Here is a 24806-nt window from a genome sequence, read left to right on the forward strand (position 1 = left end):
GCTGAGCAGGAGACAAGCAGCTCCCTTCCAGGTGTTGTCCCTCGGCCTCCTGGCAGGTGGCGGGGCCTTTTGTCTCTGGATTGTGTTACCTCTAGTGACCTTAAACTATTCCTGTTGATTCTTCCAAGCGTGTAGCCCAAAGTGTTCTGCTGAGGGAGTTGAGATCACACAGGTAAAACGTGTAACAGCACACAGGGAGCTCAGGACCGTGGAACTGACAGCCCTTCCTGGGCAGCCACGACCCTGAGCAGCGATGAGAGCCTTGCCCCCTCGTGGTCCCAGGGAGAAGGAAGCTGGTCTGCCTGCCGTCTGGTCCAAGCCGATACTGGGAGGTCCCTGCCTACCCTGACCACTGAGTGGCCCAGGTGGGCCCACACTCTCGGGCCCCACTGAGCCCCTGCTCCACACCCTTCTGGAGAGTCCTTCCAGGCCGCTGTGACGGGAATCTGTGGTGAGAACTCAGCAGAAAGGGTGTGAGGGCAGCTGGGACCTTCCTTCACTGAGGTCGTGACATGGCCAGGTACGCTGAGGTGATGCAGGTGGTGAGGCCATTTCAGATGGTGGTACGTGCATAGGGCACGGGGGGTGGGGGGGCGGTGCAGGGGCTGACGGGTGGCGAGTCCAGAGAGGAGCCTCCTTGGAGAAGGGGGGAAGCTCAGATGGAACTGCGTCTGGGGCTGGAGCGCCAGCAGGGCCGGCTGGTGGCTGAGCAGGGCTCAGCTGGGGCTTGGCCACAGGAGGGGTGCATCTGGTCTCTGGTAGAGTTTCTGCTCCCCAAGGACTGGGGTTATTGTCTATCTGCTCACGGCTGTCCCCAGCCTGGAACACGACCTGGCCAGAGGCAGGTGCTAAGCAAATATCTGTGAATGAGTGGATGGTCTGAGCATGGAGATGCACAGGACAGGCGGCGGCAGGCTGCAGAGTGGGGGTTAAGTAGATTAGGAGGCAGAGACGGGAGAGAGGCATATAGGGTTTCTAAGTCTGGACTCCCAGCCTCCTTGGGCTCAGCTCCACCTAAGCCCGTCTGTTCCCCGGACACTCTGCTTTTTATGGTAAATTCCCTCTGGCCTTCGCTCACCTGCGTGTCCTGCCCTGCATGACTTAAAGAGCAGCTCCAAGTCTGTTCCCAACATCTGTCCCTGAAGCCTCTTTATGCTTAAGCTGGGGGATCCTGAGGGTGCCCCCTGAGACGGGGCCCCTTCCCTGCCCAGGGACGGCTGCACCTTGTCTGTGCTGTGGACTCTGCTCTCTGCAGTTGTCTGCCTGTTCAGGTTTCTGCCTGACTCTGGGCCGGGAGTGTTCATGGGTCAGTGTGTCCCTGCTGATTCTAGCAATCCTCCAGGCTGAGTCCTGCTGGCCTGCATCATGACACCGCCATTTACTGGTGACATGGAGGCCACCCTAGAGCACAGCTTATAACGTGTCCACTGGTCTCTGCTGGACCTCGCAGTTGGGCCAGGAGCCAGGTGGTCGGTGCTGTTGGTGCCTGTGGGCATGGCTGCCATCACAAGCCTTCACCTTGGGGCTCAGCAGCTGAGCTACCAGGATGTGTGCAGAACGTGCTGCAGACTGGCACAGGGGGTCAGCACTGGGCCTCAGCCAGAGAGTGGAGGCACCGGACGTGGAGGCCTGCCCTCCATTAGAACACTTTCCAGCCTCCTGGGCTCTGTTTTGTCCGACCTTCGAGGAATGGGCTGAGCTGCTGCGCTCATCCTGGCCCACCGTGCTCCAGAGGTGCCCTCACAGACCTCCCTGCATTGGGATCTGACCATACATTCCTGGTCCCAGCACCAAGCCAGGGCGTCCTGGGGCCCCTTCAGTTAAGGGGTCAGGGGAAGCAGAGGCACTTCGTCTTGAGCTGGAGGAGGAGTCGTGTGGGTAGAGTTCTCATTTCCTCCAGCGGCACTCACGGCTTATGGCGCCCAGGGCTTGCAGCCAGCCTGTGGGCTGCTGTGGGACCCCGTCTCTTGTTGGCCCCTCTTCTGACTGGTTGGTCCGTGTTCTGAATGCTTGGGACTCTGTGCTCCTGGGTTTAGTATCTGTTGTGATTGGGTAGGGTCTGTTCTTGTTTTTTTTTTTAATCAGTATATATATATTTTTTTGAAGTATAGTTTGTTTACAATGTGTTAACTTCTGCTGCATAGCTCAGGGATACACTTTTACATGTATATACATTCTTTTTTAAAATTACTCTTTTATAGTTTATCATTGGATACTGAATATTGTTCTCTGCTATGCAGCAGGACCTTGTTTATCCAGTCTACTTATAAAAGCTACATCTGCTGACCCCAGCCTCCCACTCCATCCCTCCAACAACCACCCCCCCCTCGCCCCTTGGAGAGCCCCAGGCTGTCCTCTCTGTCCCTGAGTCTGTTTCTGTTTCATGTGTGTGTGCTCAGGTGCTCAGTTGTGTCTGACTCTTTGTGACCCCATGGACTGTAGCCCACCAGGCTCTTCTGTCCATGGGATTCTCCAGGCAAGAATTCACCACTGGGTGAGTGCAGGCTTGTGGTCACTCTGGCCTGTCACAGACCTCTCAGAGGCTGTCCGCTGAGTGAGTGCACGCTTGTGGTCACTCTGGTCTGTCACAGACCTCTCAGAGGCTGAGACTCTCTGCTGTGTGAGTGCAGGCTCATGGCTGCTTTGGTCTGTCACAGACTTCTCAGAGGCCATCCACTGGGTTAATGCAGGCTTGTGGTCACTCTGACCTGTCACAGACCTATCAGAGGCTGTCCGCTGGATAAATGTACACTTGTGGTCACTCTGGCCTGTCACAGACCTCTTAGAGGCTGAGGCTCTCTGCTGTGTGAGTGCAGGCTCATGGCTGCTTTGGTCTGTCACAGGCCTCTCAGAGGCCATCTGCCAGGTGAATGTGGGCTTGTGGGCACTCTACTGCACAGTCTCTGTGGGGCTGTCGAGAGGCACTGTGTGGCTGCCCCAGCTTGGGGTCACTTATTGGACTCTTGCTGCCCCCAAGCTAGGTCTGGAGAAGGCTAATCCCAGTGAGAAGCTACTTTCAGGCTTCAGCTCATGTCCCAGGAGCTAGTCTTCCAGCCTAAGCAGGTCACTCCTGTGTTAGTGCTCACAGCTCACACTGCCCAGATAGTGGGCCGGATCTGGGGACACATGTCTGCCGGGGTCCAGCCCCGGCTGATCCAGGGTATTCGAAGGGGAGACGGCTTAGGCAACTATTTAAATATTTATCAAAGATATAAAGGGTAATAGAATGAGGATAGCTCAGTAGGAAAATTCAGTGGAGAAAAGAGGCTGAGTGGCTTGGTTTACGTGGGAGACCAATAAAACTTCAAGACAAGAAGCTTGCACCACTTACGTAGGCCACAGGTGTCCTTCCATTCTCCCTAAGGAGAGGAGACACTGAGGCCTCCCTGGTCGGATCTTAGAAGCCCAGGCATAATTAGTAAGCATGGCAGGTTCCACGCTCCAGATGGAGACTCAGCCAGAGTGAGAGAGAGAGAGACATGGGGAGACCAGTATTTCGAGGAACTGATCCCAATTCTTTATTTTCCAGAGTCTGTTTTTATACACTGAGATGTTATACGAAAGTCACGTGGGGACAGCAGTCCTGACTTTTATTAAAGTCAGGTGCTTCACACAAATGTATACAGAGGTCTTAGGGGTGTTACATCATCTTCTGGCCAGGGGGGCCTGCTGACAATTTACGACCCTCTCCTTGTGACAGTGGTCAGTCAACCAGAACACTTATTTCTCCAGGGGTGATTATTCTTAAAACAGACACCACCCAAATAAAGTTACATTCCTATAGGGTGAGGGTGTAGTGGGTTTTAGTTAAGGAAAGAATTTACTTAGCCTAAGGTCTAACGTGATTTATATCAAAGGTTAATACTTATTTCTTCTATATATTCATTAATGTGTGTAAGGGCAGGGGATGTGGAGTCTTAGCAACAAACATTGGCTCAACAAATGAAAAACCCTTCACCAATACAATTTCTAATCAGCCCATTATACTTATACTAATAGTTTTCTAACTTTTCTAAGGAACCTGTTTTTAGAAGGTTTAAAGCATCTCATGCCTCTCACGGTTGGGAGGCTGTGAGCAATCACATGTGGCCGGACAAGCCTGTCAGGCAGGCCAGAGAACCTTCAGAGGAGTTTGTAGGTTGAAACACTCCTATCATGCCCAGGAATTATTGTTAACTGGAGCTCTAAGTTAACTCCTTCTCCAAAAGAGGTGGTGGGAGACAGCCCCCCGTAAAATCAGAGATGTAGGTGAGAGCACAAAGTAGTAAAGTAGGCAGGCTCTGGTTATGGGGGTAGATGCTCGAGGATTTCCAGGGGGACTCCTGAGGCTGGATCCCGCCTTTGCGTATGTCGAGCCTCCTTCCTCATGACCTTTGTCACGGGCGGAGTACCTCACTCTGGCCCCCAACACATGTCCTCTGCTGCTAAAGTGACATTAGACTGTGCTCCCAGGGATGGGCCACAGGGGGTGATGGGAGAATGTCTGCCCTACCTGCTTGGAGGCACTGTGCCCCCAGCACCTGCCTTTTCCCCACTCAGGTATGGAATGTGGGAGAGCAGGAGGGGGAATCTGGGTCCCCAGTGAGACCCACTCAGCAAAGCTGGGCCTGGGTTGGGCTTGGAGGATGTGACTGAGAGTTTGATGGACAGGATACCACATTTAGAGGGCCTCCTGCAGTGTAGGTTACATAGCAAGTAAGTGCAGAGCGTGGTGGCTGAGCTGAAGTCTGTGGATCCTGCAGGCTGAACGCTGATCCCTGAACATTGGAAGTTGTCTGGAGTCACAGGACATGCTTGCTCTCTCTGCTGAGATGATCTCAATGGGGACCCAGGTTCCCCCTCCTACTCTCTAGAAGCCATCAAACTGAAGCCACTTCTCATGGTGAACCCTGAGGAAACTCAGGAAGGAAAAGAATACCTGCTTTCCAGCAGCCATCAAAGTGCAGCCACTCCCCACTGTGAGCCCCGAGGAAACTCGGGGAGGAGAATACCTTCTCTCTAGAAGCCGTCAGGCTGCAGCCACTTCTCCTGGTGAGCCCTGAGGAAACTCGGGAAGGAGAAGAATACCTGCTTTCTAGCAGCCATCAGACTGTAGCCACTCCCCACGGTGATCGCTGAGGAAACTTGGGAAGGAGAAGACAGGATACTGGCCCCAGATGGTGAGGTGTGTGTCAAAGGGGATGATGGCAGTGAGATGGCTGGTGCATCTTCCCACACACAGAGAAGTGCTGAATTCCTTAACTTTAGGTGCTGCCTCCTGGTTTTGAAATCCTAGAGGATTCTTACTGAATAAAACATAACTCTCAACGCCTAGATTATAAATATTTTTATGTCTACACATATGAAGTAGAGACTTTCCAAAGAGCAACAAAAGATAAATCTCAACATTCAGAACACTGGCCCAGTTGTGGGCACTCCCCAAAAGATGCAGCTAGTGGAGCAATTAGAACAATCAGGTCCCCCCTTTCCATAAGATTGTGGAATGGACACCGAGAGTGTGAAATTGGTACAGGGAAGAACAAAATCTGACTCCATGTTGGATGTTTTACTTTAACCTTTGCTTCCTGTTGGTTTGTTTGCTACAGGGATACTGTCCATACATAATGGCCTGCTTCAGGAAACCCTGCCCCTCTGCCTTTGTCCAGGACCTGTCCACCTATGGGTGGCTACAGGAAGGGAGCAAGTAACACGTCTCCGCCTGAGGCTGGCCATTCCAGGAGATATTTTCCAGATTAAAGGCCTTTTCACTTTATTTCCTCACCTCCCCAGCTCTGTGTTCTGTAAAAGACACTAGCATCCAGAGAGTTTCTTCGAGATATTAGTTTGCTATCTTCTCAGTCTGCTAGCTTTCCAAGTAAAGGCATATTCCAGGCCTCAGCACCTCGCCTCTGATTTATTGGCCTGTTGTGAGGCAAGCAGAGCGAGATTGGACTTGATAACAATCCCACATGCCTTGCAGTCAAAAATCAAAACATAAAATGGAAGCAATATTGTAAAAAATTCAATAAAGACTCTGAAAATGGACCATATCAAAAAGATCTGAAACCAAAAACCAAAAGGAACTCAGTGGTTGTCTGAAATATTTATAAAGGAGTTAGTGCCCCTCTTGCCCATACCCCCCTGAAGCCACACTGGACCCTTTGGAACTGTCTATTCAGGATACCCTCTCTGGACCCCAGGTGGAGGTGCTCTGCCCCCAGTGCCCACCTGGGTCTCAGATGGTAGAAGAGACACTACCTAGGGGGTCTCTTTTCTGGTCCAGGGGAGCGTCACAGCAGCCACCATGTCTCCCTGCCCCTAATAAATAAGGAGGGTTGTTGGCGCCTGGGCAAGTGATGTGTGGGCACCTCGACTGCCTTGTACTTGCGATTTGATGTGAAGACAACACAGAAGGAGAACCAGCCAAGAATGATCCAGTCAGCAGTAAAGCCCTCTTCACAGGGACCCTGTGAGACCCAAGCACTTGCTCTGCCCACCCTGCTCTGACTTTTGGGTACTGGCCTTTGTCATTCTCTGGGCAGGAAGTGGGAAGGACAACCTGGTCTCTCTTCCACCTCCTGAGACCCAGGTGGGCACTGGGGACAGCAGCACCTCCACCTGGAGTCCAGAGAGGGTGTCCTGAATGCACAGGGCCTAACCGTTCAGTGAGGCTGGCCCTTGTCCACAGTGCACTGACCTGCGGCAGAGTCTCGGGTTCCCTGGCATCCAGCTCACCCATCACCAACCCCAGCTTGGTGTCTTGGGAGCCCCTCTCTGGCAGGCACCCAGGAATAGAAAACTGCATATCCAGTGAGAAGGAGGAAAAGCCGGTGGGGCACGGGGTCCAGCATGGAGTGTTCAAGGCCCTTCTGCTCCCCCAAGAACACCCGGCCCTGCCTGCCATGGCCTTACTCCTCTTCGGTATGTGACTTTGTGGCTAATGTTGCCAAACACCTTCCTCTGGGAGACAAGGCTCCATGACCATGGAAGGGGTGGAGGTGAGGAGGTGCTGTAGGCTTAAAGGAAGCTTGAGAACTAACTTTCCTGAGCCCTGAACATACTGCCTGTTAAATCTGTACCAACCGAAGCCAAGAACCAGATTCTCTGTGGAAACACTTTTCATGTCCAACAAGAGGACCAACTGAGGTCAAGATCTGGGCAGGTTCTCTGTGGAAACACGTTTCGTTTCCAACAAGAGAAACAACTGAGGCTGAGATCCAGGCAGATTCTCTGTGGAGACACTTTTCATGTCCAACAAGGGAGGATTTGTTAACCCACAGCCAAACCCTGAGACGTGGGACATGTTGTAACTGTGGAAACTGCAGGGAAGGTGTTTGAGGAGAGGGCTTTTTCCTGGGCACCTCCCCTGAGGCCCTTGGAGTTAGTGGACCCAGAGGGGGAGCACTCGCACTTTTCCCCTCACTGCAGGCCAGACCGTGCCTCCAACCTCACAGCCCCGCTCCCCCACCTCCCTGAGCTCAACAGAAACCCCCCTCAATCACGAGGCCAAAGCGTAGTCTTCTTGGTGAGCAGAGCAGAGGCCGGTGGGAAGAGGGGGAGGCTGAAAGTTTTTGTAGAAGAAAAACACACTTGTGTGTTCCCGTGTGTGGTGGCCAGTTGCTGCAGTAATTGGTGTTCCCTACACATTTATGGGTGGGTTTTAGTTTCTGTATTTTCTAAATTTCTTTTTTTTTCTTAAACAGCTGCATATTATGAGAAAATTTTTGCAATCAACCACGAGAACTTGCAAAATAAGATCTTTGTTTTCTTTTCTTTCTCTAAAATGTTTCAGTTTTCTATGGTGACAGATGAACAGCCTCCTACCTTTGAATATTCATTTAATTGGCTGGGCTGGGTCTTAGCCGTGGCATGCAGGGTCTTCAGTTGAGGCATGTGGGATCCAGTGCCCTGACCAGGGATTGAACCCAGCCCCCTGTGTTGGGAGCTCAGAGTCTTAGCTTCTGGACCAGCAGGGAATGCTGCAACCTCCTACTTAAAAAAAGATTATTTACTTTTGGCTGTGCTGGGTCTTCGCTGCTGTGCGGGCTTTTCTCTGGTTGTAGGGCGTGGGGACTGCTGTCTCATTTCTGTGCGGAACTTATCACTGTGGTGGCTGCTCTGGTTGGAAGCACAGGCTCTAGGCACTTGGGCTGCAGAAGTTGTGCACGGGCTTAGTTGCTCCACTGCACGTGGGGTCTTCCCAGATCAGGGATTGAACCCGTGTCTCCTGCATTGGCAGGTGGATTCTTAACCACAACACCACCAAGGAAGTCATTTCCCTCCCTTCTTCCTGCCAACATCTCACTTTAAAAAAAGACTAAAAATAATCTGTTTAGTAAATTTTCAGGAGTCTGAGCTCTGAGGTCAGTGTCTGTGGTGTCATTCTCCCAAAGGCATCTTGGCTTCAGATACTGGTTGGGCTCATGAGTCTGGTGACCAGGGCGGGTCTGACAGCTGAAGGCAGGCTTGGCCTCTGGAGCTCTGCCCTCACTGACTCACCCAGGGTCCCTGAGCCCTGGGAGCCAAGCAGAGCTGTGCGCAGGCAGGACTGGTACAGCCGTGGGGCCGTTGCGTTCAGAGTGGAGTGTGCAGCAGAGGCAGCTGCCTGTCCATCCCCGTGACTGCTGCACTCCTGTGTGCCCGTGCAGGGCAGTCACGGTGTCAGGTGAGGCCTGGCCACCGTCGCGGGGACAGGATGGGACCTCAGACAGCTCACATCCCCACTCCTCCAACTCCACTTCAGATCGTGGCTTGTGGCTGCTGGCAGCTCCCTGGGCTGGGAGGCTGTGTAAAGCACCAGCCCCGTTGCTCAAGGTCAGCTGAGACCCTCAGGGCTGGGGTCACACACCATATCTGCTGCCGTGTAGGTCATCCCACTTCTGTGAGGGAGGGGCTTGCGGGGTTGTGGGTGATGGGGAATTTTGGGGTGTTGTGGGCTGGCCCACGAGTCAGCTTTTTGAGGGGAGAAGAGGGGAGGGAGGAGAGGGGAGGGAGGGGAAGGAGAAGCTTTGACCTGCTCAGCCTTCCAGGGGATTCCAGGCTCAGCTCTGGTGGGAGGTGCAAATGAGGAGCTCCTGCAAGTTTCTGGGTCCCCATTGTTTTTCAGATGAAGCCCCTCTGCCTGCACCACCCTTAACTCTCCCTCTCATGGCCCCTGCCTAAAGCCACAGAAGATGCAGAGTTTATGTGGCTTCCCTTCATGGATTGCAGCCTAACAGGCTCCTCCATCCATGGGATTTTCCAAGCAAGAGTACTGGAGTGGGGTGCCATTGCCTTCTCTCTAGGAAAACCAAGCCACAGACAAACGTGTTCCTTTAAGAAAGCATGAAAGAAACGAGAAAATAACAGTGGGTGGTTATTACTGACACGGTTCATGTAGAGACACTTTGGAAGCCTGGCACAGGGAGGGGACTGAGGGCCATTGCCCCCAGCCCTGGAGTTTGCACCCTCCCCCACTGCCCCGTGGCCCACTCTCCCCTTGGTGTCTTCTGGTGACCGGGCAGACTTCAGCCTCCTGAACCCCTTCTGGAAGGATCAGGACAGGGCAGAGGTCATTCACAGAGGGGAGGGTGTGTTGGAGCTCAGTTCTGGGTCTAAGCAAGCGTGGCTTCCTGATGCGGTCCCCACCTTCACTCACTGGGGGAGGACTCTGTGTCCACCTTGTCCCCATGTGCAGCCTGGTCACCCCGGGACCCGTGCTGTGTGCATCTTCTCTGCTCACAGCACATCCCACGGTCCATCAGACTTCACTCATAAAAGGGAAATGTAAGGATGAAGTATTCCCTAGTTAAGAATTTCAAGGTTGCAACAGCGTTGACCAGAGCATGTGGGCACAGGTGTGAGGCCCGTGCATAGAGAAGCTGTGGTGTGGGCTTCGAGGACCCTCTGTGTGGGGGTGGGATGGGGGCCAGACAGGGATTTCCTGCACACATGGCTCCAGGCTCTGTTCTCAGGAGGGTGGACGACTGTCGGCCCTGCCTGTCTGTGGAGGGGCTCTGGGGCTGCCCAGCTCAGCAGGAATGGCAGTGGTGGGAAAAGAGGTCACCCTCCCTTAGCACTTCTGACCTCACACCCCCTCATCAGGGCAGCCGAGTGCTTAAACGGCCCCTTCCCCGTCTAGCTCTGAAGACCTGGATGGTGTGGGGGCTGAAGGACACACAGAAAACAAAATTCTGTAAAGCAATTATCCTTCTATTAAAAAATTAAAAAAGATTAAAGAAAAAACCACACAGAACAGCAGAAGCAGGGCTTGCATTCTCAGCCAGCTTCTGCCAAATTCCACCTGTGCTTATGAAAAGACCAAGATGCTGGTGCTCCCGCGCTGTATCACAGATGAGAATAGAGACACAGACAGGTTGAGCATCTTGCCCCAGGTCACATAGCTGCTGAGGGCAGGGCTGAGAACTGGACCCCTGTGGTTGAATCTGGAGTCCAGATGCTGTGATGACCCTGAGGGAGCGGCAAAGACCAGGTGGCCCACGCTGAGCCAGGCACCCACACGCACACACACTCACGTGCACGAGGCCTTCACTTTGAGGCTACAGGAGTCAGAGGAAGACAGAGGGCAACAAGGAGAGGCCAAAGGAGAGCCGAGGTCTATAAGGAGGAGAGGCCACTCTTTCCAGGAGGCCGGGGAATTCTCTTCCCTGGTGAGTCTGTCTCAAACCCTAGATTCCTCTCCCTGGACCCAGGAACTGACTGTCCAGTGACCTAACTGAGTTGGCTCCAGAATTATGCCTTCCCAGGGCTTCAGCTACCACTGGACCCCACTGCTGTCAGTAATAAGGGGGAAATGAGTACATAGTCTGGGCTTCAGATTTGTTTGGAGACAAAATTTATTAGGAGTACAAAAAACCACGAAGACATTTGGCATGAATATCTCCAGAACACTTAAGAGACCCTCTGCTGTTTATCTACCTCCTCTCCTGTCATGAAAGTGGAAGGTCTATCTAATCAAGTAATTCTGTGCTTATTACACTCTTTCTTTAAAATATTTATTTATGTATTTATTTATTCAGCTGCACTGTGTCTTAGTTGCAGCATGTGGGAGCTAGTTCCCCAATCAGGTATTGAACATGGGTCCCTGAATTGGAGTCTTGGCCCCTGGACCACCTGGGAAGTCTCTCCTCACACTCTTGGTGACTGTAACAGGTCACAGACCTCCTCTGAGGCCCCCTTAGAGCTGAGGCATGGGGTGGCTGCAGTAATTCTCCTGTGACTAAAATGTAGTTTGTTGGTCATGATTCACTCACACTCCCTGCAAACATAAGGCTTCTCCTCTGTGTGTCCTCTGGTGTGTGATGAGAGTGGACTTCCGACTGAAGCTTCGCCCACACTCCCCGCAAACATAGGGCTTCTCCCCTGTGTGTGTCCTCTGGTGTGTGATGAGAGTGGACTTCTGATTGAAGCTTTGCCCACACTCCCCGCAAACATAGGGCTTCTCCCCTGTGTGTGTCCTCTGGTGTGTGATGAGAGTGGACTTCTGATTGAAGCTTTGCCCACACTCCCCGCAAACATAGGGCTTCTCCCCTGTGTGTGTCCTCTGGTGTTTGATGAGAGTGGACTTCTGACTGAAGCTTCGCCCACACTCCCCGCAAACATAGGGCTTCTCCCCTGTGTGTGTCCTCTGGTGTGTGATGAGAGTGGACTTCTGATTGAAGCTTCGCCCACACTCCCCGCAAACATAGGGCTTCTCCCCTGTGTGTGTCCTCTGGTGTGTGATGAGAGTGGACTTCTGATTGAAGCTTTGCCCACACTCCCCGCAAACATAGGGCTTCTCCCCTGTGTGTGTCCTCTGGTTTGTGATGAGACTTGACCTATCCTTGGATCCTTGCCCACACTCTCCGTACTTGACTTTTATAATCCCTGAGACCCCTGCCCCCATGAATAATTTGCCTGTGTCCTCTGGATTTGGTTTCTGGCTTGTGCTGGGCTCCTCTGTGATTCTCTCATGCACCCCAGAAACCCCCATTTGTCCTCTGGGTGAGTAGGAGGAGGCCCTTGAAATCCTCTTCAGCCTTATGCTTTTCAGCAAAGGTTGGGGCCTGTCCTTGACCTCACGACCCTCAGGTTTGTCACTTGGGCTGTGTGGATCGGAATATCGCTGCTGCTGATTTTGACTGCCTGGGCAGGGATCCTCTGGTTGCAGGTAGTCTCTTGCAGATGGTCTCAGGAGGGTCTGAGAGGGGTGATTGTGTTGGACATGTTGGCTGAGGAACTTCTGACTGGAGAAGGCCAGAGAGCAGGAGGCACATGGGTGGATCTTGGGCTTCGATTCTGCTGAAAGAGGAAGCTTTTGGTCAGGTGGCGGGTTTGCCACGGTAAGGCCGCCCCACTAATCATCTAGGTGTTGACAGTGCACGATTTGTCTCCCATCAAGTGTGTCTTTACAGTCCACTTCTCCATCCATTCTTATTCTCTACATCTACAGAAATCCAGGAATCTTGTGTCAAGGGTCTTTTCTACATATCACCCAGACTGGGGACCTTCCAGCAGCATCAGAGGCATCGTCTCTCCTGATAGAGGTGGATTTACAGGGACCTTTCCCTGCGTATAAGTATCTGAAAAGTCATGTCACAGTGGCCACAGGCATTTTATCCTACTGAGAGATTAGACTTGATGACTTAGGTGGAATCTTCCTGATCGGCTCCCTGGGAGGGGAAAGGGTCTATTAAGTTAGGGGCACCTGGCCTGGAGCTCTCTACATGTGGGAGGCAGCACAGGGGATCGTTAGAGCAGGTTTGAGTAAAGCTGAATTTATGGCTCCTTGTTCAAAGAGCAGCCTTTGTGTCAATCTCTGCAGGAAGTGGGTTTCAGACTGGGTGAGACCTAGCGGCCCAGATCCCACTGACTACAGGTCTCTGGCTCCTGCTGCCCCAATTGGTTCACAAATTGCTCCTCTCTCAGTTTTCCATAAATCATAAAGTAAAGGCATGTCCTTTCTCCAGCCTCACCAGTATTCACACTTCATTTATTTCACTCAGTCTTAGCCCATTTAACATGCACTAGGAAGCCCTGTTTAAAAGTACATCTCCAGCCAGACTCCTCACACCCTCACTCCCAAGCATCTTCAGCCAGCCCACTCTCCCCTCATGTCTGGCAATGAACTGACCTCTGAGGGGACTCCCCGCTGCTGTCTCTTCCCAAAAATGAACCAAAGCATTGTCTTAGCACAGAGAACATGCCATTTGCAGCTGAAAGCCTCATGGTTGTTCTATGTCACCCAAGAAGACCCCTGGGGCCTGCACATGGACATGGGCCCTGAGGCTTCTGTGTCCTGTCCAGCCTCCTTCCTCTCCCTCTATGCTTCCTCCTGCAACCACTGGCATAGCCTCTCTTCCCGGCCCTGGGACTGCAGCACTGGCTGCTTCCCTGCCTGGAATCCTTTCCCACAGGTGTTATCTCTGCAGAGACCCTGCCCACCATCCTGCACCACACCCCACCCTCTGCTCACGCTGATTGGAGGCGCTTTCCCTGCACTGGTTTTCCTCAGAGCACCAGCCCCCATCTGGTATGAAGCCCATGCTGCCCTAGGGCAGTGGTTCTGTCTGTTTCGGTGCATGGAGCCCTGTCTGGCACAGAGCATGAACTCACATGACAACAAACTGAAACAGTAACTGAATGCAAATCACTGCACTTGTGTCACTTAGAAATGGGAGGAAATGAGGAAGAAACAGGTAAGGGGAGAGAGCTGGTAGGTGCTAGAAAACTTGCTTTTTGCTTCTAAACCTTTCAGCAGAAGGTGATGTTACATATTTTTTTGCATGAAATATTAAAAATTAGAACTAACATTTTTAATATAAAATTTTTTCCTAACAGTCATATGAAATGAATCAAATTCTGAGACATTTTAATTGTGACTAGACTGATTTTGGACTGGATTGTACTCTGCTTCGGAGTCGGACCAGGGAGGCTCCCCAGGATGGGGTGGGGTGCTGGAAGAGGGGTGGCGCTCACCTCTGGGGGCCGCGAGCTCGCTTTTCCTGCGGCTTTCCCGCTTGATGCCAAGGTCCTGGCCATACTCGTCCCCGTACCAGACCAGCAGCTCACAGCCCGGCCTGACCACCTGACAGGTTCGGTAGAAGATCTGCCCATGATACTGCAAGGCCACCAGGTTCTGCTCCTCGTCGTCCCGGGCACAGTTCACATACCTGGGGTCGAGGCCAGAAAGGGAAAGAAACCACAGGTGATGAGTCCCCTCCACTGTCGGGCCATGCCCAGCTCCTTGCCTTCAGGCTCTGAGGCCGCCATGGCTCCCACCACCCATCATGGGGATGGACCTTCTGTTCACACCTTCGACCAGGCCATGTGAATTCCCATTTCCAGATCCTGTTTTCGGTCCTCTTCCTGGCTGGAATGCTTTTCTCTCCTTTCCTAATTAGCCATTTTATAGAGCCCAGTTCCAGACTCGTCTCCACCTGGGCTGTCCATGAGGCTGGTGACCTCCAGCTCCTTTAAACTCTGAATTAAGTTCTCTTTCATTCCACAGGGCTTGGTGCTCCTCTGCTAGCATACAGCCCTCAGCACTCACCCCAGCCTGCCTTCTCTCCCGAGGCTTTCCCCCAATCTCCCCACGTGTATCCAGGGTCATATTCACTTGCCCACCCCCTCCCATGGAAACTTGGAGAGTGCTCTGACATAGCTTGAGACCCAGAACAGTGATAGTTTATTCACTTTCTTCCTGCCCTGATGAAAGAAGCGGCCCTCAGAGAACAGCCCTGCTCATGGCCATCCTGCCCCCCATTCCTTCTGAGGCCTCAGGGCCCACTTCTCACTGGAACCGAGCCTGGGGAGGTTGTTGCCTGCATAGACTCAAGGTCTCCCATGTTAGGTTATCCTGGTGCTGTGCAGTTACTTAAAAACAGAAAAATTAAGGTTACTGTTCCTGAAATCAATTGGCTAATGTCTGTCTGCAGTTGTTTTCCAAAAGGACATGGGACGTGTGATCTACCTCAGTAATGAAGTTCACGGTCTAAACTGGAACATAAAATGCTTGGTAAGTGTCAATTAAGTGAGTTAAAGTGACCCTGGTGAATCTAGACTCAAGTTGTTTTCAAGTCCCCCAGTTTTGTTCAGCATATAGATCTGTATTTTGAGGGCACTATATTTTGAGGGCACAATATATGCTATATTTTTATTTCCTTCTTTCTAATGTCTTTTGAAGTAAAAGACCATGACATGGAGGGAAAAGAGGGAAGAAGATGTGAAAGCTATTGAAGGAGACGGGTTGAGAAGGAAAGGGGTGCGGGCTTGAGGGAAGAGCGACATCTACAAACTGCAGACTCACTGCACTCACCTCATCCAGTTGGCCAAAGACGTGTCCTTTCCATCCACATACTCATAGCAGTTTCTCCTTTTGGTGATCTGAGTGTCAGAAAAGAGATACAAGCTTTCCTCTCTCTTTTATTTTTTTTGATAGGAAGTAATAGAAGAACTATTTCCCTCTGCAGTCATTGGTGCTCTTCAGCCTGCATGGATTCAACTGCCAGTCAGGCCAAATGGTAAGCTGCTTAATCATCATTCAAAGTCTGAGTCTCTTGGTTCACTGAAGGCAAGGGCTACACAAGGGAGGAGTCACCTCTGTGTGTCTGTACCACTGTCTCCCACCTGTCCTCTGACCTTTAGATAGGAGTCCTGCGTGTCTGTACACTGTGGTCCCACCTCTCCTCTGACCTGTAGACAGAGGTGCTGTGTGCCTGGACCACTGTCTCCCTTCTCTCCTCTGAGCTTTAGATAGAGGTCCTGTGTGTCTGTACACAGTGTCTCCCACCTCTCCTCTGACCTTTAGATGTTCATGCCCAGTGCACAGTACACAGGGCTGCCCGTGTCATTGCTGACCATGTCATCACCATCTGCATCCTTGCATGTAGACATGAAGCACCCGTCACCACACACAAGCAATTCAAGGCCAGAGAACAGGGAAACAGGGGTGTTTCTCACCAGCCAGGAGTATCCACTGTTGGCGGCCTCTTCATCGTCTGTGATCTGGCCCTCATAGGGGCCAAAGTGCAGGCCCAGCGGCAGATCAGACACCTCGTTCCACACTCCAAGCCCAGCCTCAGGGATGCTTGACTCTCTGATACTTAACCCAGGGGGCAGAGTGAGGGCTGAGCGGTTGGCATGCCCCTTTTCCACTGCACAGTCCTTTACAAAGATTGGGGGCCCATGGGCAGCACAGCTGTCGATGAAGAAGCTCTGACACTCCTCACAATCTGGAGGTGAGAGCAACAGGGGTGAGGGGAGGTATAGTGATGTTGCTGGTTGTAAAGAGCTTCAGAAAGAACTGGGGCACTCATGGCATGTGGCCTTGATCCTGCACCCCAAGTCATAGAGGAAAGGGATGACTGGGGGACCAAATGGTGAGGTGGGGTTATTGGACCAAGGCCTTGTAGCCCCTTCTCCACGAGTGGGCCAGCAGGGGCACTCACAGAGGTAGTCATCATCCTGGGGCTCGCTGACCTCTTGGTACACATGCCCCTTTCTTTCTCGTAGACTGTACCTCTTCACTTCCAGTCTCCTTTCTTCTGAGTTCTAAGATGGAGAACAGAAGCTAAGCAAGGCTGGTGGGGTTTGGAGAGTTAGTCCCTGTTTTATTGGAAAGTGTGAGATCTCCTACTTGTTCATTTATACAGTTTGTTAAAACTTGTTTACATGTATTTTTTAAACTTTTACTTTTGTAATTTTATGTTTTAATGTTACATTATTTATTTCTTGGCCAAGCTGCATGGCTTGTGGGATCTTAGTTCCCCGACCAGGAATGGAATCCATACCCCCTGCAGTGGAAGCATGGAGTCTTAACCACTTAACCACCAGGAAGTCCCTTTTCTATACTTTGTTTCTTCTTCCTTTAACTCCTGGTTCAGGAGACTGAGGCTCCTCACTGACCACAGATGCCCAGTTCAGTGTTAGCTTCCTGCACTTCCCGTTAGTAGGTTTAACTTCCCACCTTCTTACTTAGGAAATAGTTCACTGACACATGTACTCAGAAAACATACATTGAGGGCACATGACATGTAAGGCATTGAGCAGAGGTCTGGGCATAAACACTAACGAGGCATGGTCCCTATCATCACAGCTGGATTTACTGAACTACTTTTAGCTCAAAAAAGTGTCAGCACTTTTGCATTTAATGTAAAGCTTTCAAACACTGTATGAGTTATGCATCCTTATCTTCACTTTACAGATGAGCAATCAGGATCTCAGAAAACATAAGATTTTCCCAAGGCCCCAGTGCTAACTTCATGTCTCAAATCAGTCCAGCTTAAACCCAAGCCTACCCAAAGTCCATGCCACACACATAGTCCATACTTACTAGCTTTTCTATAGGGATTAGAGGAACTAATTAGAGGAACTCCCCAAATTTTCTCTTACCGACTTTTTGTCTGGGGTGCTGTCCAGGAGTCCTTGCTTTTCTGGGAGGGGGCACCAGTTTCTGAGCCTGCTTGGAGCCACTTGTCTTCAGCAATTTGGCTGCTCCCGGCAATTCCTTCAAACTAGATTCCTTACTTAATGGTGCTCTGGACATTGTCTTCCACATGAATAAAAGACAACATGAATTTCTTTAGTTCTTTAGGACTTTATGAAGTGTTTTCACATGCATGACTTTGACAATTCTTGGAAATACCTGGTGGAGGAGGGGTCTGAACACTGGAGTGTAAAATAAGGACCTAAGTGGGTAGTGAATCAAAACTAGAATTCATATCTTAAGGCTCTTTCCCTTCAACTTTCTACAGAAAAGTGAGAGCAAGGCAAGGAGAATAGCTGGAGGTCAGGGAAAGAAGTGGGTAAGGGCTCATAGAGAAATCCGGGGGGTTTTCTATTAATTAGTGGCCCTTTGATGGACGAGGAAGTATGGAAAATTACAGAGGGGACAAAACACATCTGGAAGATAAGGTGACAAAGCAGTGAGATTGAGAAGAGAAAAGACGATCGGCAGAAACACATTTAGACAATAAAGAAAATGAGCTGAAAGTTGCAGGTTGCCATGTCCTCTTAGAGACAATGTTTGGAATTAAAGTAGCTGACCTCATCAATTCTGCTTGAACAAGGCTGTATGACTAGCTGGTTCTCCTCAGTTTCCTGATCCATAAATTGGTATACATGCTAATTTTTAATGTTACAGTGGACATGAAATTTAATAACATTTCAATAAATCATTGTGTGAGCTATTTAATACAGTATGAATGTGAGTGTACATCCCTGCCATCAATTTATCCCTTCAACTGTCTCTATATTTGAAGTCTAGCTCACAGATACTATCTTCAGCATTCTTTGATCTTCTTACTCCTAGATGAATGTTTAAATGTGGAGTCACTCATTCACAAAACATTCAGGGGGCTCTCAGGGGCTTTAAGCTGGGCCTTGACTTCTGAGAATTAACGGGTATGGGCTAGGCTCTCAAAGCTCACAACACAGGGCAGGCTAAACAAATGATTCCAAACATGAGAGTTGCCTAATCATAGCTCAGGGGAAGGACTTGTTACTTCCTCCTGCAAGAATGAGCATTTGAAATGATGCCCAGATGATGAGTTTCTACTCAAAAGTGGGTAACCTATGTGAAGTCCTTCAGTTATTTTCTTATTTGTTGCTTTTCAGTCATAAACCTGAGGCTTGTCAGTGTTGCGAGTTGCTTCCTCTTATTGGACTGGGAGGCTCTGAAGTAGGGATCCTGTCACTTTCATCATCCTGGACTGTCCACTCTACACACTGCCCAGCATGTCCTTAAGCTTCTTCATCTTGGACCGTCCACTCTACAAACTGCCCAGCAAGTCCTTAAGCTTCCCTTAGTCAGATGTCTTAGCATATCCCTCCCTAGCACAGCACAAAAGAACTGAGGTTGAAAACATCTCTCAGATGAATGATATAAAGATGTATGAATAAACTTCATAGAACTATGGAAGTTTTAATCATTTTGTAAGGAGTTTAGAAGAAGTGCTTTGGATTAGATTGCACTACCAGTGATACTGTGATCTCAGGCATATAATCAATCATTTTTTTAACCTCAGTTTTGTGATCTATAATGGTGATAGCTATATACCTACTTATAGGTACTGTAGGATTGTTTTAAGGTTTAAATAAGTTTATTCACATAAAATGCTTAAAGTCTGAAATATTGTGAAAATATGTAACAACAGAACAGCCTACTATTGTTCTTGTTCTTACTAACTATAAAGATGGTGATGATATCAGACATTGTGCTAAAGATTCAGGACAGGAAGGCAGCAGTCTCCAGGATCTCTGTGTTTTCTCCTATTCTCACCTGTGACTGGATCCATGAGGAGGATATTTTGGCAACAGGATTTGGGAAATACTCACATTCTGGTGTTTATTGTGCTCCACTCTGAAGGCCATCGAAGAAAGTTTACCTAAAAAATGATGGGAATCAGTGTTTTGGTTGGTAAATGTTTCCAAACTCTGGGCATTCTAATTAAGGACACATAATTCTGAGCCAGAGAGTGACAAGGACAAGGATTACCAAAGGAGGAATGGAAAATGATTTCTGTATCATCAACTCCTATGCTTCCACTGGGAGCATTACATAATTTTATTAAAATTAAAAAAAATATGAAACTTCATCTGTGCCTCATCTGATGTCCATAAAGTATCTAATAAATTTACTAGCCTTTCATGGCAAAAATACTCAACAAAATAGAAATAGAAGGAAGTGACTGTAATATAATAAAGGTCATATAGGAAAAGTCTACCTCTAACATCATAGTCATCAGTTAAAAGCTGAAAACTTCTCTAAGATCCAGCAAAAAGGCAAGGATGCCCATTCTCAACATTTCTATTCACCATAATGTTAGAAGTCCTAGCCAGGGCATTAAGTTAGAAAAGGAAACAAAAGGCTTCTATTTGGAAAGAAACAAGTAAAATTATGTCTGTTCACAGAGGACATGATTTTATGTACAGAAAAATCTTTAAAATTCCACACATACACAAAAACCTACACAGAAAGTTGCATGGTACAAAATCAACATTCAAATATTTTTCCATGCATGAGTGATAACCACTCCAAAAAGGAAAATAAGAAAACAATCCTATTTATTTTTCATTTTTTAAAAACTATAGTCAAGATCTAAATTTAAATTAAAAAATATTTATTTTTATTTATTTATTTGTGCCAGGTCTTTGTTGCAGCATGTGGGATCTAGTTCCCTGACCAGGGACTAAACCCAAGTTCTCTGCATTGGGAGTGTGGAGGCTTAGCCTCTGGACTACCAGAGAAGTCCCAATAATGTTATTTGTAATAGCATCAAAAAGAATGAAATACATGGGCGTAAACTTGAGGAGATGAAAGACTTATACATTGAAAACTACAAAGTATTGCTGAAAGGAATCTGACACAAGTAAATAGAAAAGTGTCTCATGTTTATGGATTTGGAGACTTAATATTATTAAGCTGTTCATACTACCCAAAGCAAGTTAAAGATTCAATGCAATTCCTATTAAAATCCCAATGGAATTTTTTTCTGATATATAAAATCCATCCTACAGTTAATACCGAATCTCAGAGGACCCCAAATAGGCAAAACAATCTTAGAAAGAACAGCAAAGCTGGAGGCCTCTGATTTCAGAATATATTACAAAGTTACAGGAACCAAAAGAGTATAGTTTTGGCATAAAGTTTGTGCTTAGTTGCTCAGTCTTGCTGACTCTTTGTGACCTTTTGGACTGTAGCCCACCAGGCTCTTCTGTCCAGGGGATTTCTCAGGCAAGAATACTGGACGGGGTTGCCATTTCCTTCTCCAGGGGCTGTTCTTAACCCATGGATTGAACCTGCATCTCCTGTGTCTCCTGCATTGAAGGCAGATTCTTCACTTGCTGAGCCACTGAGGAAGCCCGTTAGCATAAAGACAGACATGTCAATCAATGGAACAAAATAGACAACCAGAAATAAACAGAAATACATTCTTGGATACATGGTCTAATGATCTTCATCAAGGGTGTCAAGACAATGGGGAAAGTTTAATCCCTATAACGAATGGTGCTGGGGAAACAAAATATCCATATGCAAAATAATAAAGATTTTACATCATGAAGAAAAATCAACTCAGAATGGATTCAAGACCTAAATGCAAGATTTGACAAGACTCTTAGAGGAAAACAAGGGTGAAGCTTCATGATACTGAATCAGCAATGATTTCTTAGATATGGTACCAAGTGCACAAGTATTAGTAACAAATTAAAAATACACAAAGAGATTACATCAATCTTAAAATCTCTGTGCAGCAAAGGACACAGTGAACGGAGTGAAAAGGCCACCTATGGGACTGTAGAAAATATTTGTAAAATATGTATCTGATAAGGGGTTAATAAGCATATACCAATATGAAGCCTACCTATAAGTCAGGAAAAGAACCTGATTGACCATGATGGCACCCTGATATCAAACTTCCATGCTTCAGCATTGTAAGAAAACAAATTTCTGTGGTTTAAGGCATGCAGTCTGTTTTGTTATGGCGGTCTGAGCTGACTAACACAGTGGGAGAAGGAATTCAATAGACATTTCTCCAAAGAAGATACACAAATGGCCAACAAACATATGAAAAGATGCTCAACATTACTAATCAATAAGGAAATACAAATTGAAACCTTCTGTGATGGGCAATATAAATAAGAAGACAATAGCAAGTTTGGTAAGGATATGGAGAAATAGGAACCCTTATACACTATTGTTGGAAATGTAAAATGTTGCAACCTTCATAGAAAACAGTATGGAGTTTCTTCAGAAAATTAGAACTGCTGTATGATCTAGCAATCCAACTCAAGAGTCTATTTCCATAAAAAATTGAAAGGAAGATCTTGAATAAATAGTGTGCACATCTTTGGTCATTGCAGCATTATTCCCATTTGGTGAGATGTGGAAGAATCTAAATGTTCATTGGTGGATAAACAGATAAAGATTATATATAAGATATATCTGTTATATACACAGGCACACATGGGAATGTTTTTAAGCCTTAAAAAAGAATTCTGTCATATGCTACATCAGGGATGGGCCTTGATGATATGCTAAGTGAAATGAACCAATCCAAAAAAGACAAATATTGCCTGATTCCACTTCTATGAGGTATCTAAGTTAATCAAACCCATGGAAACAGAAAATATAATCATGGTTGCCAAGGGCTATGAGGAGGAAGGATTGGAGAATTGTTCCTTAGTGGGTTAGGGCTTCAATCACGCAAGATGGAAAAGTTCTACAGATTTGTTGTGCAGCAATGTGTGTATATATATCCCCAGTGGCTCAGCGGTAAAGAATCCGCCTGCAATGCAGGAGATGCAACAGATGCAGGTTCGATCCCTGGGTTGGGAAGATCACCTGGAGCAGGAAATGGCAACCCACTCCAGTATTCTTGCCTGGAGAATCCCATGGACAGAGGAGCCTGGTGGGCTACAGTCCTTGGGTATGCAAAGAGTCAGACATGATGGAGCAATTAACATTATGGCCACTAACACTAATGTGTACATAGTTAGCAAGAGAGTACCATACACTCAGAAATTCTTAAGGTAAATAATGATGTGCAGAGGTATGGTGGACCGTGGCGTATGTATTCCCTATGAAGAATCTCTCTTCATGTCAAAACCTTTGCAGACAACCAAATGTTTGATTTTCATGTCCCTTTCACTAGTTTTAATAACCTAAGGGAACAGAGGAACTTCCCTGGTGGCACAGTGGATGAGAATCTGCCTGCCAATGCAGAGGACACAGGTTCGATCACTGGTCCAGGAAGATTCCACTTTCTTCCGGGCCACTAAGCCTGTGTGTCACAAACTGCTGAGCCTGCATGTGCTCTGAATGAGAAGCCACTCACGCAACCAGAGAAAGCCCATGCACAGCCACGAAGACCCAGTGCAGCCAAAACTAAATAAATAATTTTTAAAAATCTCGGAGAACAGAAATCTATAGATGGAGAATCATAGAACTATCTAAATTGTTTGCTCCAGTCTAGGCAGATTAACTCTTCTAAACTATCTGAGCAGCAGAAGAGGAAGTGAGCTGCTCACTTCTATTTTATAATGAGTGTACTTCATTTTATTTACCTGATGCTGTCTCTGGTCAGTGAAATGTGGGAAAGATGAGGGAGAATAAATAGTTCTCTCAAACCCTTTCCCAGAATTAAAACAAAGAATTAATTTCACCTTAGGGTAAGAAGATCATGTGTTGTTTTATATACCTACATAAATAATGTATCTTGACATAATATGTTAATCATTTCCTCTTCTAAGAGATTTAATCCAATAACCAATTATGAGATTAGTATTAAATCTCTTTGGTGAATTTATTTCTAAGTTTTCTTTAACTGCCTTTCATTAAGAATGTTTAGCAAAAATAATTCTTTTTAAAAAGAATGATAAATTTTAAACATAAAACTTTTGAGAATTACACTGGAAAACCTATACATTCATCTTCATTCAGGCTTATGTAAATATTCAGCCACAACCACTTTGGAATGCTGAAAATTATGTTTTCTTTGCTAATGGCTGAGATATAGTTGAGACCTAAGCCCAGACTGGTTTCAGGAAGACACCTCTAAATCCTCCTGGCCCCTCACCTTGCTGCCTTGGTGTCCATTCTTCATCAGAATCCTCAGTGTCATCTGCCTGGAGTTTGATGACCTGCCTGCGGTGATGCATGAATGCTGGTCGAGTGGCTCTGAAACCTGGAAAGAAGCAAAATATTTGTTATAAGAAGGAGGAACAAAGCGCAGAAGCAATGGAAAGTGTCACAAAGTCAGGGAAATCAGTAGGATGGGCTGGGAAAATCTAGAAAAAGGCAAGAGGTGAGCTCTGCACTGCAGGGTCAACCTCCCTTTAGTACAAAACAATAAACATTTCCTCCAGGTTAGTCTCCACACAAAAGGGAACTGTAAGCAAATGAAGCCACCTAAGAGAGGGCCAAGTGAACACCAAGGGTGAAGACCTGTTTCATGTTTCCCAGGCTCATGGGCACCCAGCACTTCCTGTTACCTATAGCAATCAGCGCTTCGTAGTTCCTTTTCACATTCCTATATCGAATTTTTTCCCATTCTCCCATCTCTTCCCATTCTTCCTTGGAGAAGTATACAGAGATGTCTTTGAAAGCATCTTTGGCCTAAGGAAAATAATAGATTTCATCAGTGATTTACTAATATAAGTCAGACCTTAGAGCTGGGTCTTCTCCTCCACCTTTTGTGCAGGGAGTAGCCTGAAGCTACTGGATGGTCTCTGTGAGACAGGGATGAAGACTTTCCTTCCCTACTGTGTCCTGCTTAATTGAGCACACACTGAGCATTTTCCTAACTCTTCCTGGACACAAAGAAGTTGACAATGCTAGTGTCCTGTTTTGTCCCACTCCACCCCACCATCTCAGACAGGACCAGGCATTCCCATCCTGTGTATGGTCGTAGAGAAGTTCACTCAGCTAACCAGGCAAGCAGTCTGTGGTCCTTCAGGGACCAGCGCCATGTCCTTCCTATAGAGCTGGCTTAGAGCCCAGCTTTGCCGCCTCTGCCTCTCACCGTGGGCTTCCACTCTGTTCTCCCAGCATCTCCCTCAGTGCTCTCCTCTGGAGATGTGTTTGGCCTCATGGCCATTGGAGTGCTCAACGCCAAGGTGCCTGTGGAAGAAGAAGGTGCTGAGATAGCCCAGACCACTGTCCAGAGCCTGGTCTGTCTTCCTTGGGTGGAGTGTCCAAGGCAAGAAGGTGAGGGGAATGTCGGGGTGAGGGTATTGGTGGGATGGACAGATCCCGACTAGCTATGACAGACAAGCCTAATGTGGACTAGAGTTGGTTTCTTTGGTTCCCCTACAATTCAGCCCCTCCGAGGAAAGGCACTGGGTGGGAC

The 24806-nt window shown here is 48.1% G+C and overlaps 1 protein-coding gene and 1 long non-coding RNA gene across 2 annotated transcripts in view; one reads left to right on the forward strand and one right to left on the reverse strand.

Annotated features, from left to right (window-relative positions):
• LOC132346091 (uncharacterized) overlaps window positions 1–16065 on the forward strand; it is a 45874-nt gene extending 29809 nt beyond the window's left edge. The window contains exons 2-3 of the long non-coding RNA XR_009495794.1: window positions 14895–14974; window positions 15398–16065. This is a non-coding gene — a long non-coding RNA (uncharacterized lncRNA). The remainder of the gene's footprint in view (window positions 1–14894; window positions 14975–15397) is intronic.
• Window positions 10848–24579, reverse strand: PRDM9 (PR domain containing 9). Its single transcript, NM_001319897.3, is given in 11 exon segments — window positions 10848–12255; window positions 13936–14129; window positions 15275–15342; window positions 15919–16190; window positions 16407–16487; window positions 16489–16509; window positions 17350–17506; window positions 19294–19343; window positions 23535–23642; window positions 23950–24073; window positions 24480–24579. Coding segments are annotated over 11 exon segments (2172 nt in total). The 5' UTR covers window positions 24549–24579; the 3' UTR covers window positions 10848–11227.
• Between the last annotated feature and the right edge of the window lie 227 nt (window positions 24580–24806).

The sequence above is a fragment of the Bos taurus genome, chromosome 1, assembly GCF_002263795.3.
Source record: "Bos taurus isolate L1 Dominette 01449 registration number 42190680 breed Hereford chromosome 1, ARS-UCD2.0, whole genome shotgun sequence".
Lineage (NCBI taxonomy): Eukaryota > Metazoa > Chordata > Mammalia > Artiodactyla > Bovidae > Bos > Bos taurus.